The sequence below is a fragment of the Centroberyx gerrardi genome, chromosome 14 (assembly GCF_048128805.1).
Source record: "Centroberyx gerrardi isolate f3 chromosome 14, fCenGer3.hap1.cur.20231027, whole genome shotgun sequence".
Classification (NCBI taxonomy): Eukaryota; Metazoa; Chordata; class Actinopteri; order Beryciformes; family Berycidae; genus Centroberyx; species Centroberyx gerrardi.
This window is the reverse complement of record NC_136010.1, coordinates 22,143,068-22,159,163: the sequence shown is the minus strand read 5'-3', so window position 1 is coordinate 22,159,163 and position 16,096 is coordinate 22,143,068. Positions and strand designations below refer to the sequence as shown.

The 16,096-nt window shown below is 44.1% G+C and overlaps 2 protein-coding genes and 1 long non-coding RNA gene across 3 annotated transcripts; 2 read left to right on the top strand and 1 right to left on the bottom strand.

Annotated features, from left to right (window-relative positions):
* Positions 1 to 531: 531 nt before the first annotated feature.
* LOC139924484 (isocitrate dehydrogenase [NAD] subunit gamma, mitochondrial-like) lies at positions 532 to 4,445 on the top strand. Its single transcript, XM_071915517.2, has 9 exons — positions 532 to 566; positions 714 to 829; positions 1,336 to 1,396; positions 1,573 to 1,705; positions 1,906 to 2,039; positions 2,212 to 2,314; positions 2,510 to 2,656; positions 2,830 to 2,985; positions 3,712 to 4,445. The coding sequence occupies exons 2-9, from the start codon at positions 796 to 798 to the stop codon at positions 3,811 to 3,813; spliced, it is 870 nt and encodes a 289-aa protein (XP_071771618.2). The 5' UTR covers positions 532 to 566; positions 714 to 795; the 3' UTR covers positions 3,814 to 4,445.
* Positions 4,446 to 6,626: 2,181 nt separating this feature from the next.
* On the top strand, positions 6,627 to 14,614 carry LOC139924462 (vasopressin V2 receptor-like). The gene is made up of 7 exons (XM_071915481.2): positions 6,627 to 6,738; positions 9,227 to 9,501; positions 10,116 to 10,361; positions 10,615 to 10,761; positions 11,451 to 11,706; positions 13,295 to 13,504; positions 14,430 to 14,614. Exons 1-7 carry the CDS (start codon positions 6,627 to 6,629, stop codon positions 14,612 to 14,614), a joined length of 1,431 nt encoding a protein of 476 aa, XP_071771582.2.
* A 636-nt stretch (positions 14,615 to 15,250) lies between these two features.
* On the bottom strand, positions 15,251 to 16,096 carry LOC144542321 (uncharacterized). Its single transcript, XR_013507180.1, has 2 exons — positions 15,616 to 16,096; positions 15,251 to 15,556 (listed from the first exon to the last, which is right to left on the bottom strand). It is a non-coding gene; the product is annotated as an uncharacterized LOC144542321 (long non-coding RNA).

The window sequence follows — 16,096 nt, the reverse complement described above, 5'->3', positions numbered from 1 at the left end:
TCCCTAGCTCACCAACAACTGTCTTTACTGTATGCGTGCAGGAGCACCGATGTTGTTTCTTTTCATCAGTGGACTTGCGGTGCCGTCAGGAGCCTGCTGGTCTCTGTGTGTCTTCCACTCCTCCTTCCCCTACTAACCCTCCCTGTTTTCTCTCCTGCACTCTATATCCCTCCTTCCTCCGTCTGCCCACGCCCAGACCATAGTGAGTATGGCTGCTTACGGACTTACAGAGATATACAGTATTTTGTACGCATTTGCACACACACAGTGGTGTAGCACAAGTTAAGTGTTAGGATTTAGTAGATGAATAGCCAACAGATGGAAAGTTAATTCAGTTGCCTGTCCAGTAGCTTAGAGTCTTCTCAGTAGTTTGTTAGGGATGAGTATACCGGATTGTATTAGGACGATGTTAATTGTGTGTGTGTGTGTGTGTGTGTGTGTGTGTGTGTGTGTGTGTGTGTGCTGCAGCCTCCACCTGCACGGTATGGAGGCAGGCACACTGTGACTCTGATTCCTGGAGATGGCATCGGACCTGAGCTTGCCCACCACGTGCGCGAGCTGTTCCGGTCAGAACATACACATCCTGTACACTCTCTTACACACACACACATATATACAGTGTTTGAACAGTCTTTCACTCCCTCACTCACTCATTCACTCGCTCACTGAATAGCTCCATTCTTCTTTCGCTCTCCCTATGTATTTATTCTCAGGTTCTGCTGTGTCCCAGTGGATTTCGAGGTGGCTAATGTGGACTCCTCTCTGACCTCAGAAGATGACATCAACAACGCCATTATGGCTATCAGACGCAACGGAGTTGCCCTCAAAGGTTAGTGTTTACATGTGTGTGTGTGTGTGTGTGTGTGTGTGTGTGAGTGTGTGTGTGTGTTTCTGTCGGTCCATGTGGGTGTGCCTACATGGAACGGGTTCCTATTCAGGCCTGGGAAGTCTGGAAATGTATGTCTCAGAGAGAAAAATTCACCATGTCTTGGAACAATAACATTGTGAAATATTGTATTAATTCACAAATAAATATTCCACAGAAGCACATTCCTTTCAAATTCAAGTTGAGGTTCAACCATAGTACTCACCCATAGTATTTATAGAATTGGAGTCAATCAAAAATAATATATATATGTTAATAATGTCTGTAAGGATGTCGACGGTTTTAAAAGGAAACTTGTAGCTCTGCATTTATCAGGCTTAAAAAAAGAAAGAGGGGACATTTTGTCTTGTTTATTGTCTTTCTTATATATTTTATATATGAAAGCTCTGGTTCTGTTATGTCTGTCCACTGGTTGCCAGACCTGAGGGTTTTCTCTGTGTTTACTCCAGGTAACATTGAGACCAATCACAACCTGCCACCCTCCTATAAGTCAAGGAACAGCCTGCTCCGGTGAGTCCATCACCTTTCACCTTTCATCTCTGCTCAACTCAGTCCTGACAGCAACCAGGACCCTCCTGACTAGCAGCTCTATCTTATCTTCAAGTCACCAGTGTGAAACTGTATTTACACTCCTCTTCCCTTCCCCCCTCTCTTTCTCTCTTTCTTGCTGCTCCCTCTCGCTGCAGCACCACTCTGGACCTGTTCGCCAACGTGATGCACTGCCAGTCTCTGCCTGGGGTGAAGACGCGCCACAGAAACATCGACATCATGATCATCAGGGAGAACACTGAGGGAGAGTACAGCAGCCTGGAGCACGAGGTGTGTGTGTGTGTGTGTGTGTGTATGTTTGGGAGTGGAGGGGGGTGGGGGGCGATGGAGGGCACTTATGTGATTCATAATCAATTTTATGGTTAGATCACCCTGCCGGAATCATAATTCCATAATAACAAACCAACCTCCACTTCTCTCCGCACTCTCTCTCTCTTCCTCTCTCTCTCTCTCTCTCTCCCTCTCTCCAGAATGTACCGGGCGTTGTTGAATGTCTGAAGATCATCACCAGGACCAAATCTTTGCGCATCGCTGACTACGCGTTCAGAACGGCTCGGGAGAGAGGACGCAGCCGAGTCACCGCTGTACACAAAGCGAACATCATGTCAGTTTCTGAGGGCTCAAAGTCCCTGTGTTTGTGTGTGTGATCCCTTCACATTTGTTTTATGTCTCTCTCTCGCTATATATTTCTCTTTGTTTGCATTTCTCTATAAAACACGCAGTAATAAATCTGTGTGTATGTGTGTGTGTGTGTGTGTGTGTGTGTGTCGGAGCAGGAAGCTGGGTGACGGCCTCTTCCTGGAGTGCTGTAAGGAGGTTGCCAGCGGTTACCCCGAAATCACCTTTGACAGCATGATTGTAGATAACACCACCATGCAGGTAGCTATGGCACGCTCACATTCACATATCATTACTGCTCCTGTCATTATGTGGTGTTTACATCATCACCATCATCACTTTTAGTATCTCACATTTCTACTGGGTCTACTGGGACCCAAAACAACCAGGCCCAAGACCCATGTTGGCCCCTGACCCGTGTGTGTGCGTGCGTGTGTGTGTGTATGTGTGTGTTAGCTGGTGTCCAAGCCCCAGCAGTTTGATGTGATGGTCATGCCCAACCTGTACGGGAACGTGGTGAGCAACGTGTGCGCTGGCCTGGTCGGCGGGCCGGGCCTCGTACCCGGGGCCAACTATGGAGAGGACTATGCCGTGTTCGAGACGGTGAGCGGATTCACACTCTCAATTCATGGATTGTAAGGAAACCAGAGGGAGTGAGGGATGAGAAGAGGGAGGGGGACAATTCAGAGAGAGAAAGAAACAGAAAAGCACAGGGTCATGGGTTTTGAAAATAGTGTTCTCAATAGTTTTCTCAATATGTGTGCTACTGTACGCAGGGCACCAGGAACACGGGGAAGAGCATCGCCAACCGCAACACAGCGAACCCCACAGCCATGCTGCTGGCCTCCTGTCTGCTGCTGGATCACCTGAAGCTCCATGCCTATGCCAGCATGATCCGCAGAGCCATCATCGCCACCGTCACCGAGACACAGGTACGCCGCCTTGTACCCAAAGTCGTTTCATGCCCGTCTGTCTGTCTGTCTGTCTGTCTGTCTGTCTGTCCATCCGCCTGTATGTCCGTCCATTTGTCTGTTGGTCTGTTGGTTGGTCTTACTGTCGGTCAGTGTCTCCCTGAGGTGAGACCCGTGTTTATGCCAAGCATGTTTGGAGCGGTTTATTAAAACTCTGGAGCATTTACTCCTTTAGTTTGGTTTGTTTGGCCAGGTTACCAAAACTACTTGTGAGTCCTTGTGACTCGTCATGTGACGTGTTTACAAGCCCTAGTTGGCTTGTCACTGGGCAGTGTGAACCTAAACAAACCCTGTACAAAAATGTACATTGTACAAAGCAAGCATTTCCACTCTGGTTCAGAGCAAAGAAAACAAACTGTAGGTGTCATCACACCCTAAAATGCCGCTACTAAGGCCTGCCCGTCAGTTGTCTGACGAATGATTAAAGATGCCAAACATTTCATTCATATATATGATTCCATAAGTTTTGACTGAAATATCCCCTCCATTGGACCAGTAAATCATACACTGAAAGCAGAGAGGAGCAGAAAAATGAAATATGTTAGAAATTATATAGAATTATATAGAACATAGTATTGATGTTTGTTATGATACTCCATTTGACGATGATATATTACATAGAGAATAAAAGGTATTCAGCACAGGCCGCCTTTAAATCCTTGTCTTTTCCTCTCTTCTGCTCTCCAGCTGCACACTGCTGACCTGGGAGGCCAAGGCTCCACCTCTGAAGTGGTCAAGTCCATCATGAAGGACATCCAGAGCACTGGGCCCCTGACACTGAGCATCTAGAACACACACACACACACACACACACACACACACACACACATGCAAAGACACACGGCAGAGATGAGTATATGAAAGTATTCTACCTCTCTTTAGTACATTTCCTATGCAATTTCATAATAAGAGAAAGAGCAGGTGGTTTGATAGTAAAACTGTATAAACAGATGGAAGTTTGTATGTCTATGCAACAGTTTCTATTTCTTCATAGGGTTTGATAGCCTTAAAACTGTTAAAAGTAGAAATGCATAATGACCATACAGAGAATTGCACCTTAAATAGATTCTGTTCCCCAACCTCCTAAGTTTTCGAAGTTGTTTGAGCGCTGTGTATGCATCTATACTTTGCCTGTTTCATTTTCTGTGTGTGTGTTTGTCTTTAATTATTAATCCTCAAGGCAGCGTATGCACCTGCCGCTATACTGCACCTGTTTGTTTCACCCAATCCTTTTGATATTTATTTGTTCGTTTCATCTTTATTCATTTATTATTAATTCAAACCATACTTATTCATGCATCTTGAATGTATTGACATTTAAATGATTTAGTTTTTTGATCTATACGCAGCTGCTGGCCATCTTCTGAAAGTACACAGCTGTCCAACTATTGAATGTATTGGACCAAGCTTAATGTAGAGCTCAGGACTCTTGACCTTTACCCCCAATAAAGTCTATTTCCTCTACCCAGCTCATTCTTTTGTTTCTAGGATTGTCACCTCTACACACACACACAAACACACACATACACATTCACATACACACATGCAGTAGCTTAGTTAGACCACCAGGAGGCCACCTTGTCCCATGTAAGGGCAAACCACAACCTTTGGTGTGTTTGGATTGAGTAAAAACTTTGTTATTAGTCATTTCTATTTTGAGGTTAAAAATGAACAGTAAAGTAAAATGGGTGGCATTGACCTGACAATGTGTGCTAGTGAGTAGAGTTAGACCTATATAGATATAGATATATATATGTATAGGTTTGCAGATATCAGCCTTTTTAAAAAAAAAAAAATTGCATATCAGCCAGTCATGTTCTCTACCTCCAATATGATGGATATGATGCAGTTTGTTTGATCACACATTTATTGTATAAAGGAGTTGTAGTAGCAATAGTAGTAGTGCTGGCAGTAGCAGTTATAGTAAAAGTAGTAGTAGAAGTAGGTGTAGTAGTAGTAGTCGTCGTATAGTAGTGATAGTAACAGTAGCAGTAACAGTAGTAGGAGTAGTAGTAGTAGTAGTAGTAGTGGTGGTGGTGGTAGTACTATTAGAAGTAGTAGTAGTAGCCTAGTAGTGGTAGTTGTAGTAGTATAGTAGTAGTAGTAGTAGTAGTGGTAGGAGTTGGATCCTGAGTTTCAATGGAGAGTCAAATTGCACTGAAAAGTTTTGTATTTTTTGGGCATGAAAAGGTCATGCTTAAAGATGCTGAATATCAGAACAGAATACTGGCGGAAGTGTCTATCCACAAATATCAGTGTCGGCCTCAAAGACCCACAACTGTCAAACCCTACTAGTGAGATGCAGGCTAAAGTGCGTCCCATTCACTCTCCACTGCATACTGTCTAACAAAGCAGACACACCATAAGTACAACCTTAAAAATGCATCTCTGCTGGAATGTGTAAAGTTTACACAGTCTTTCAAGTATTTCAACTGACCGATAAAGGATTATCAGTCAGTTGAAATACTCAAACACAGTTGACTTCAGAAATATCTTTCATAATGGTATCAAAACTAGAGGAGAAACAGCTTGAACAGCCTCATGTGGCAAAGATTTGGTTTTCAGAATGAGAAGAAGAGGTATGAGCCTTGGTGGTGTTTTGGCAACACAAGTCTGAATTTCATGACACCCTGCAGTGTGTGTGTGTGTGTGTGTGTGTGTGTGTGTGTGTGTGTGTGTGTTCGCATTTCCCTGTATGTGCTTAAGGTCACACAGTGGGCCCCTCGATAATTAGAGGCTTCTCCTAATGAGGGAGCGATTGAGGGGAAGCAAACAGATTACCGCACTGCCAGAGAGAGGGAGGAGTGAGAGAGAGAGAGAGGTGGAATGCAGGAGAGAGAGAGAGATAGAGAGAGAGAGAGAGAGGGGCGTGTTGGGAAGAGAACTCTTCTCCTGTTGCCGCGTTCTCATTTCTCCCCGACACTTCTATTGCTCCGTCTACATCCCATCTGTCATAACATCTGACACCCCCTCTCCTCCCTCTCTCCACCCCTCTCTCTATCACCCTGCGCCCCGCAATGCAAAATCACACGTACACATATTATTTTAATGTAATTATTGTGCTTGTGTGTGAGGGTGTGTATGAAAGGTCTTTGATCATTCTGGGAGGCTAATGGCAGAAATCTCATTTGATCTATTGGTGTATGGCTCCTATGTGTGCTTCTGTGTGTGTGCACGTGTGTGTGTGTGTGTGTGTGTGTGTGTGTGTGTGTGTGTGTGTGTGATGCTGCCCGGCCATGCTGAATGTGGCTGAGGATCAAAGAGGAGCCAACAGCAACATGGCGGATATCTAAACAATCAGCAGGAAATTACATTAATTCACCAATGCAGTCTCAGCATCACGTCCTTTGATCAGCACTCCCGCTTTCCACTGGAGTAGCCCTCCTTTTCTCCCTCTTTCTCTCCCTCTTCATAATTTCAAGAGAGGCAAGAAGAGGGAGGGATGAGAGAGCGTGAAAGAGGAGGGAGAAACACCAGCGAGGATAAGAGAGACGGAGGGGAAGAAGGGAGGAGATGGTGAGACAGGAGTCAGCAGCGTGAGCTGGCAGAGGTCACCCTCTGTAATAGGCGAGAGGAAAACACACACACACACACACACACACATGCACACACACACTCACACAGCATGGACGGGACTAGTGTGTGCAGCAGCAGATCATGTTGTCCTGGTTCCTACAGATGCTTCACGGGACGCTGAGGTCGAGGACGAGGTGAGTAAGATGTCTTCGTTCGCCTGTACTTTGCCTACGATCTCTCTGTGTCAGCTCTCTTTCCAGAAGTTAGGCCGGACCGAGTGGAATTAGTTTGTTAGGGATCGGCGAGGTCAGGGAGGTTAGACCTGGAAGTTTGGAGAGTGAATTAAGCTGTGAGGGGTCGTAGGAGAGGGACACTGCTGACAGGAATGATCTGGACCAGCACAGTACTGTGAGTATCATAAAAGGATGGCCTCAGACTCTGCTCCCCGCACACAGTGGCACAACAACGATGGATTTCATCTTGCACCAGCTCTATTCTGCTCAAATCGTGAGTTGTATTATGATTACTTGGTTGGTGAAAAGAGAAATTCAAAGGGAACAGCAGGTGCCAAGTCTTGTAATTGGATTAACATAGCCAAACGATGTCAGCAAATATGACCCCACAATTGTTGACTTCAAAAAGAGAGTCAGAAGACACTAGCATCATGACTGATGGCTGACGTAGTTTTCCAGACTGTGTGCGTAGGACCTGGTGTGAGAGGAGAGAGCTACCTGCAGACTGTATGGCAGTCTGTACGTACTGTATGGCAGTGAGTGTGTGTGTGTGTGTGTGTGTGTGTGTGTGTGTGTGTGGGAGAGAGCTCAGTAAGGTAAAACAGGTCTCACTGTGGCCCCTGGCTGGGCGGTTAAGGCTAAGAAAGCAATAAGTTTCCCTTCTGCGGACTCTCTGAAATATTTATATTTTCAACGCACCACTGAAAGTTTGCATTTGAATGGATTTATTCCAACATTCTATATGCATTTTGAAAAAAAAAATAAAGTTACCTTATGTTCTTTGCTCAACATTTTAAAAAACAGACAAACACGGATGATTACATCTTTCAAAATACTGTTACAATAGGAAATGGGCTCATGATAGCCAATACTTTCATTCCAGCAACCTTTTTTGTCAGATTTGCCACATATTTCAAATGGTGTATATCTCAATTTACTGTGAAACTGACACATAATTTTGTTATTTAGTGCAGAAGACAATTTGTCAAGACAAGACTGATGAATGTAAGGGGAGCGGACTGGAAAGGCTGTTCTGTGCTAATGTAGATGGGCAGTTTTATCAGCAGTTTAGACCAGCAGTATTTTCTTTCATAATACTTTTTTTTTTTTCACCAACTGTATGTAAGGCACATGGATGTTAGTTATCCCAATTAGGGATTGCCAATTAGTGCTTCACATATTTTTGCAATGTTTCTTGACATCGTTGGCTGAGAGGCTGGTGAGTGTATCATGACCGATTATGAAACAGGCATGTTAGGCAGCATTAGGCAGGTCATAGTTTGTTGTTAATGAGCATCTGCAGGCCAACAGCGTCCACTCTGGATGTCTGCTTCGTTTCCACGCAGACGGTCTGTGTCATTGTTATGCTATGGTTAATGGTCAGCTCCACAAGGGTCAAGTTTGTATCACCTCTTTTTTAGTTGATCTCCAACCCCAACAACCCCCCCCCCCCCCCTTCCCCAAATACACACACACACACACACACACAAAGCTGAGGTTAATAGGGGCTCGACAGTGTTTGAGTGTAGCCTCAAGCTTCTGTGAGCACATTAACTGCTAAACAATGAAATCTATAGCATGTTTGTAGTCTCTCACACACTTTTACAGTTAAACACACACACACACACACACACACACACACACACACACACAAATAGCCACAGAGGCATGCAGAGAGGGCCTCTTGTGTGGGACTATTTACCCAGCGCTAATCCCAGCATTAATGGGCAGGTCCTAATAAGGTCACGGCTGTTTGACCAATTTCTGGTGATCAACATTACACGCTAACAGCCAGTTATGACGGCTGTGGGGGAAAGTCTGCTTGCCACAAACACAATGAGCAAGGGCAGGGTTCTCTGAAAAGGGTTCTCTGCAGCGCCATCAGGGGTTCTCCACTGATTACTGCCATTAATGATGCTTTATTTTTTCAAAATAGAGTAAATAGAAAAAACAAAGAGAGAGAGTGCATAGTGGTCCCATTTCTTTCTCTGAGTTGTACTACCTTACCTGATCTATCCAGCTTTTAATGTGTGTGATGTGACACACAAGTGAAATACTTGAAGAATTTAGAAAGCAAAGCACGAGGTCATGTTTGTCCTTCCCAGTATTTGGTTAAAGGATAATGCTGCCCTTTGTCCTATGAAATTCTTACCCTAATAGAACCTCAGTACATAATTTGGCATAATTTTTCCATTACTGAGATTTTCTGACTTGTTATTGTCATTGGCCTCCAGTGGATCTAAATATGTGCCCCATCTTCAAGAACCTCCAAAACATCAAATGTTTGATGCATGCTAAACTATGATGAGTCTGTCTTTTCTGAAATATTGCTCTTTTCTATACCATAACTTTGAAGGAGGAGCTCCGAATTCCCAACTCTTTAAGAGCTCCTCTCCTCTCTCCTTCTCCTCTCGTCTCTCCTTCTCCTCTCCTCTCTCCTTCTCCTCTCTCAGGCATGATGTCAGTCTCCTTGGTAACAGACTCATATCCATCCAGTGATTGGTCCGTGGTCTCTGTGACCCCGGCGGTGACCAACGTCACCGAGCGGGAGCGGGACGCCCTGCTGGCGGTGGCCGAGGTGGTGCTGCTGGCGGTCATCTTGGTGATGGCGCTGCTCGGCAACGGGCTGGTGTTGGTGGTGTTGCTAAGGCGCAGACGACACCACAACCCGCTCCACCAGTTCATGCTCAACCTCTGTCTGGCTGACCTGGTGGTGGCACTGTTCCAGGTAACACGCAAACACATACACACCTACACACTCATGCACACAAACTAATACAAATCCATGCATACATGTGCACACAGATACAAATCCATGCATACATCTGCACACCAATACAAATCCACATATACATGCCACCAATACAAACCCATACTTTTTAGCTTGACATAAATCTGATCACAACTGGAGGTCATAATTTACCTTCATATTATTTACCACTACATCACTGCCTATACTAATTGTAGCCCCAAGCTTATACCTAAAAATGACCCACATTCTAGAAGTACACATTCTAGTTTATCTCTTCTCTTTGTTCTCCCATCTGTACACCTGAGAATGTGAAGAGCTAGCGCTGCACACTTGCACGTCCACCGAAGACACTCCATCTTTATCTCTATCTCTGTATATTTATATGTTGTAATTTTTTGCAATACATTTGGTTATTGTAATCGTTTTCTTCAGTACTCGCTAGTCATCTTATCTTTATATTTAGCCTGTTCTCTGCTGCTGCGACCCTCCACCCTCCTCCACACACACACACACACGCACCCACACACCCACACCCACAGTCCTTCCCTGCAACTCAATGCAACCACTTCCTCCCCCTCTTCCTCTTTCAGGTGTTGCCCCAGCTGGTGTGGGATGCCAGGGGCCGGTTTCCTGGCCCCGACTTCCTCTGTCGCCTGGTGAAATACCTCCAGGTCCTCGGGATGTTCGCCTCCTCCTACATGATCGTGGCCATGACGGTGGACCGCCACTACGCCATCTGCTGCCCCCTGCAGGCGCACCGCAGCGGGGCCACGCAGCGCTGGAACACGTTCATATTGCTGGCCTGGGGGCTGTCGCTGCTGCTCAGCCTGCCACAGGTGGGGTGGGGTGGGGTGGGGTGGGGGGGAGACAGGGAGACAAGGTCAAGGTTTAATATACTCGAGGTTTGATGGATGTTAAACTTTAATATACTGCCTGCCTTGAGGATTGACAATAAAAAATACGCAGACGCGGAGACACAGAGGCAGACACTCTCACGTTGTCCCATCAGTCTTTACTCCCAGTAATCTCTGTCACTCTCTCTCTATCACCCCCTTCCCCCCCCACACACACACACCTTTTTACCCCCAGGTGTTCATCTTCTCTCGTTCGGAAGTGGCCCCGGGGGTGTACGAGTGTTGGGGCCACTTCGCTGAGTCCTGGGGCCTCAAGGCCTACGTGACCTGGATGACCCTGGCTGTCTTCATCCTCCCCGTCCTCGTCATCACCGTCTGCCAGGTAGGGATAGAATACAACAGAATAGAATAGAATACATTCACTTAATGTCACTGCTCCCATTGGCAGCCATTTTTTGCAGAGGCCATTCTGCATCCCTCCATGTGAGCATTACATTTTATTCTGCTGGACTGATTGATAGCACAGCTTTTCAGCCTGACATGAATATTTATGAGGTAAACTAATTGTATAATCATTAGGGATGGGACGATATGCTTATCTCACGATACGATTCAATACATGATATAGGGCTCACGATTCGATACAACCACAATACGATGTAATAAATATATAAATATATTAAATTCAATGACAACAAAGCAAATAATATAATTTGGATGGAGAGCTTGTGAAATTGTGATGGGCAAGCTGTCTCATCTGTGATTACTACAGCAGCAAAAATGGAGCTAATATCGCGATTCATTTTTCTGCTCCATGGCATTGCGATATATTGAATTTCGATATATCGTCCCATCCCTAATAATCATATTAAGTTGTATCAAGCTGATGTAAGTTATAAGATGAAGCTAAGATAAAGATAAGGTCTTTTAAGTAAAATAGTTAACACTCATTTGAAAATATAATTGTTTTTTGTACAGTAATCTATGAAGATTACTGATTGGAGGTCATAGGTCAGACTTTACCCACCTTTATTATTCACTGGTCTTCTTTTCCCTTCCCTTCTCCCTCAGGTGCGAATCTTCATGGAGATCCACAACAATCTGTACCTGAAGTCGGAGCGCCGCCTCTCCCCCGCCTCCCTCCCCCCGTCCAGACGGGACAGCCACAGAGGAGGAGGAGGAGCCAGCAGAGGGAGGTGCAGCAGCTCCCTGTATGCTCTGCCCACCACCTTCGATAACCATGGAAGTCACACCAGCTTTGACCCTGTATCTACCTATCAGAACCTGCCGATGGGCCCCCTGAGGTCCCCCAGCATTGCTTCACATTGTGATGTTCACCCCTACACTACTGTCTATCCTGGTGAGAGCCACTGAATACATTACCAGTCTAAAGTGTGGACACACCTGGTTGAATTTAATATGTGTTTCATTCTCTTAAAGCCATTTTGATCTAAAGGCTTATGCCTAAATGCTTGAAATTTGTTTCTTAGACAAATATAAATAGTGAAGTTGATGCCTCTGCATGAATTTCTTTACAAAGCCTTTGCCTTTCCATCAAGGCAATAACATATAAGATAGTTTTGATTTGTTTAACACTTTTTTGGTCACTGTATAATTCCATTTGTGTTATTTCATAGTTTTGATGTCTTTACTATTATTCTAAACTGTGGAAAATAGTAAAAATTTTAAAAAAAAGGGGTGTGTCGCAACTTCTGACTGTGTTTATAGACTGGGCTCACTCAAGATAGTGGGCATGCATTCAATTCTATTCTATTCTATTCTATTCTATTCTATTCTATTACAAAAAACATTCATAAAATTGACAGAGAAAATACAAACCAGTCATATGTTCCAGCAGTCAGCCAGCAACATACATTATAAAAAGCAATTTCAAACATCATAGAAAAAGTGAGATAGTATTGCTTTAAAACCATTGCGGGGAACAGGTAATTTGAATTTTAAAGAGCTTTGCAGGCTTTTCCATTTATGTAGTGCCGGCAAACGGTGTAATTTAAAATGAACCAGCATAATCTGGTACCATAATTACTGGATGAAAAAGACAGTAGAGTTGCGAGCTACAGGGGTAATGAAGAAGCACAGGATTTTTTTCCCCCTGCTCTTTATTACCTGGTAATCTTAATAATGTCCTCCAGGGCCAAAAGTGCATGCAGGCAGACTGTGTGATGTACTGAACAATGTCACATGATGTACTGTCAATCTAAAAAGAATCCGAAAAATTACAGCATGTCCAGAACTCTTCCTGTAAGTGCATAAAATCAAACATTTATTTTAATTGACCTTTATATTTAATCAGCATCAGATGTGTCCAACTCACTCTGGATTCATTAGGCTCAGAAAGTGGATTTTCTTCCAAACTGTAATACTGAGAAACATTTTGGACAGAGACAGTTGTCATGTGCTTGAAGGAATAAACCTACTTGAGAATGAATGCTCCATCATTAGCAAAACAATAGCAGTTTGTATTTCTCTTGATTAAATCAAAAGTGATCCTAAATCATCCTAATCTTTATATAAATGAGAAGACTACATAAGGTTACAGCCTTCTATGTCTTATCTGTCCAATAAGGGGCAATGAAAAGAGATAGTATCACCTTTGTTAACATAAATTATCTAAAAGGATGAAGACCTGCACACTGTCCTCACTTGCTAAAAGATTATATTTATTAAAAAAGCAACGTTTCGGTCTATGTGACCTTCATCAGGCAACACATCGCAGGTGTGCACGGCATCTTTAAACTTAACATAAATTATGACATTCATCCCCTTTGTTTTAGGTGAAAACGTAATAAACGAATAAGAGACTCTTCCCTAACCCTCTCCTTATACAGCTGAGTCTCCCTGTATGTCTCTCCCCTCAGGTGAGCTGCAGCCTGATGTGCTTCCTGAGCCTGCAGCGCCCCCTGCTGTCTGCTGCCCCACCCGGGCCCTGGCCCTGGCCCCGGCCCAGGCCAAACCCCCCCCCGCCCGGGGCGGAGGGGTGACGGCAGCCATGTCGAAGACAGTGAGGATGACGCTGGTCATAGTGCTGGTCTACTCGCTCTGCTGGGCCCCCTTCTTCAGCGTACAGCTGTGGGCCGCATGGGACCCCAACCCACCGCTGAACGGTACGGTGCCACCAGCAGCACACACACACACATGCAGATACACACACACACGCACACACACACATACACACACATACATATACAGATATATCCATGCACACATACATATACACACATTGAAATACATACATGTACATACATACGATGCACACTCACACACACACACACACACACGCAGATATACACTCACATACATGTACACACACATACACACACATGTACGCACACATTCAGATATACACATACATCCATATATATACAGTACATATACATATAAACATAGATCCACGTACATACATATGTACACACTGTAATACATACATGCACATACATGCCAAACGCATACACACACACACACACACACACACATTTACACATCTATTCAATGTCTTTATAAAGGGATACTGATGACTAAAATCACTTTTTCTCCACTGAAAATCAACTTTTATGTGATCATGCCACAGTGGATGACATCATTCCTGCTTCAAATCTGTCCATGTTTGTTGTTGTGTCTCACATCACAGCATGCTGCGCCCTGATTCAAGTTTCCCTGAGGAATTTTGACAAATATTTTGTCCTGTACATCTCATACAGTCTCAGATGTTAGAGCTGCCACTCCTGCTTCCTCTGCTTTTGTCCCAGCTGCCCAACAGTGAACCACTTTAACTTTCCAGTTTCCTCTGAGAATTTGGGACTGGAACTATAAAAAACTGAAAACATGATGTGAGAAATTACACATCAACACGCAAACTATGCATCATTCGTATACAGTGGTGGGAATTTACTGAGTATGGACATGAAGCTCTTACATGTGTACACTATCATATAAATCTAAATCTGTACATATGAATGTTTCCTCTAAGCTGCCACCCCCCTTATCGCTCCTCCTCTGTGTGTGTGTGTGTGTGTGCGTGTGTGTGTGCAGGCGCGGTGTTCACCCTGCTGATGCTGCTGGCCAGTCTGAACTCGTGCACCAACCCCTGGATCTACTCGGCCTTCTCCAGCAGCGTCTCTCCGGAGCTTCGCCTGCTGCTGCTCTGCCGCTCGCACACACAGCGCCGGGGCTCCATACCAAACGACTCCACCACCACACACACCTCCAACTACTGAACCACACACACACACACAATCATACATCCAAGTGCACTCAGAAGTTCCCCAGTCATGTGACACGAACACACGGAGAAACACACCCGAGCTTCTGAAATATAAACTGAGTCTTCATATTGTACTCTGAACTCTCTCTGCTGTAGTCTCTGTAGAACACAATACAGCTAATTGATGCATATTTTTCACACATGAACAATGAAGCATTCTCGCTATAGGTACAAGTGGTAGTTTAGATACAGATCGCTGTGATAAGGTTTATACAGACATAAAGTTTTATTATTGTAAATAAATCAAACTGTTCGTCTGGTCTTTCTGCATCTGGTTGCTGATTCAGAAATCTGTCTCCTTTTCTCCTCCCATCTTTTGACATAATGGAATCGATACGAGGAGTTTTGTTTTAAAAATGGTTTATTCAATCTCTCAGCAGTCATATAAACAAGACCTCACACATACAAACATCACAGTTGAACTTATTCTAGTAAAAATCATGTTATTTTCCAGAAACTTGATACTACATTGTTTGATTTGCTCTTTTTGAAGCAAAAAGGTGCTGCAGCAACGTACCATTATCAGAAACCCCACGTTTCAACCAAATGGCTTTGTTCCGGTCCTTCAAGGTGTCACGCTTTCTTTTCCCCTCCCACAAAAAAAAAAAAAAAACGATGATCAATTCTCATCTCAAAGGCATAATACCTGAAAAGTGAGTCAATTTTGCATCGACCTCTCCAAACTTTGTCAGATCAGATTCAATCAAACCATTTCTCTTAGTCGCCTGTTGGCTGACAGTATGTAATATACCCAGAGGTTCATGAGTGTCTGCTGTCACTAACAATCAAGTATTGGAGGAGGGGAGAGAGTCGTGAACTTGTGAAGTAGATCATCAAGGCCCATGAATTTGGGCAAACTATCCCAAGACAGCAGCCCCATCTGCAGCTACCTTCTCTACCCTTCCCCCTGAAGTGTGTACCTGTGCAGCATCCTGAACAACCCCCAGTGGAGACAGGCCATGCTGTAACACCATGAACACTGGACAAGGGTCCACTTCTGGTAGGAAGAGGGAGAACTGGGGCACAGTAACTCTCCCACTGGTACCATTCGTACCTTACAATACTACTTCTCCTTCCCGCTGATATGAGTCTGGTTGGTACAGACACGAAACATTCTTTCAAAAAAAAAAAAAAAAAACAGTAAAATCAAATGTTTTTTTTAGAAAACAAATTACATACTTTGTGATGAATTTGTCTGAAATGTATTAATTACATTTGGTCATGGCATAATTACCATACATCTGTACAACAAAAGAAAAAAACAACAAAAAAAAACACTAGCATACAGTGTAAACGTACACCCTTTCTAGTAGATTCATTCACATCCCACCTTTAATAGAAAATGTGATGATGCCAAATGGGGTTTGCCTGTCCGTTGCCTTGTAACATACCGGTACACACACAGGAAAAGCATCCTGTGTGTGTACCGGTATGT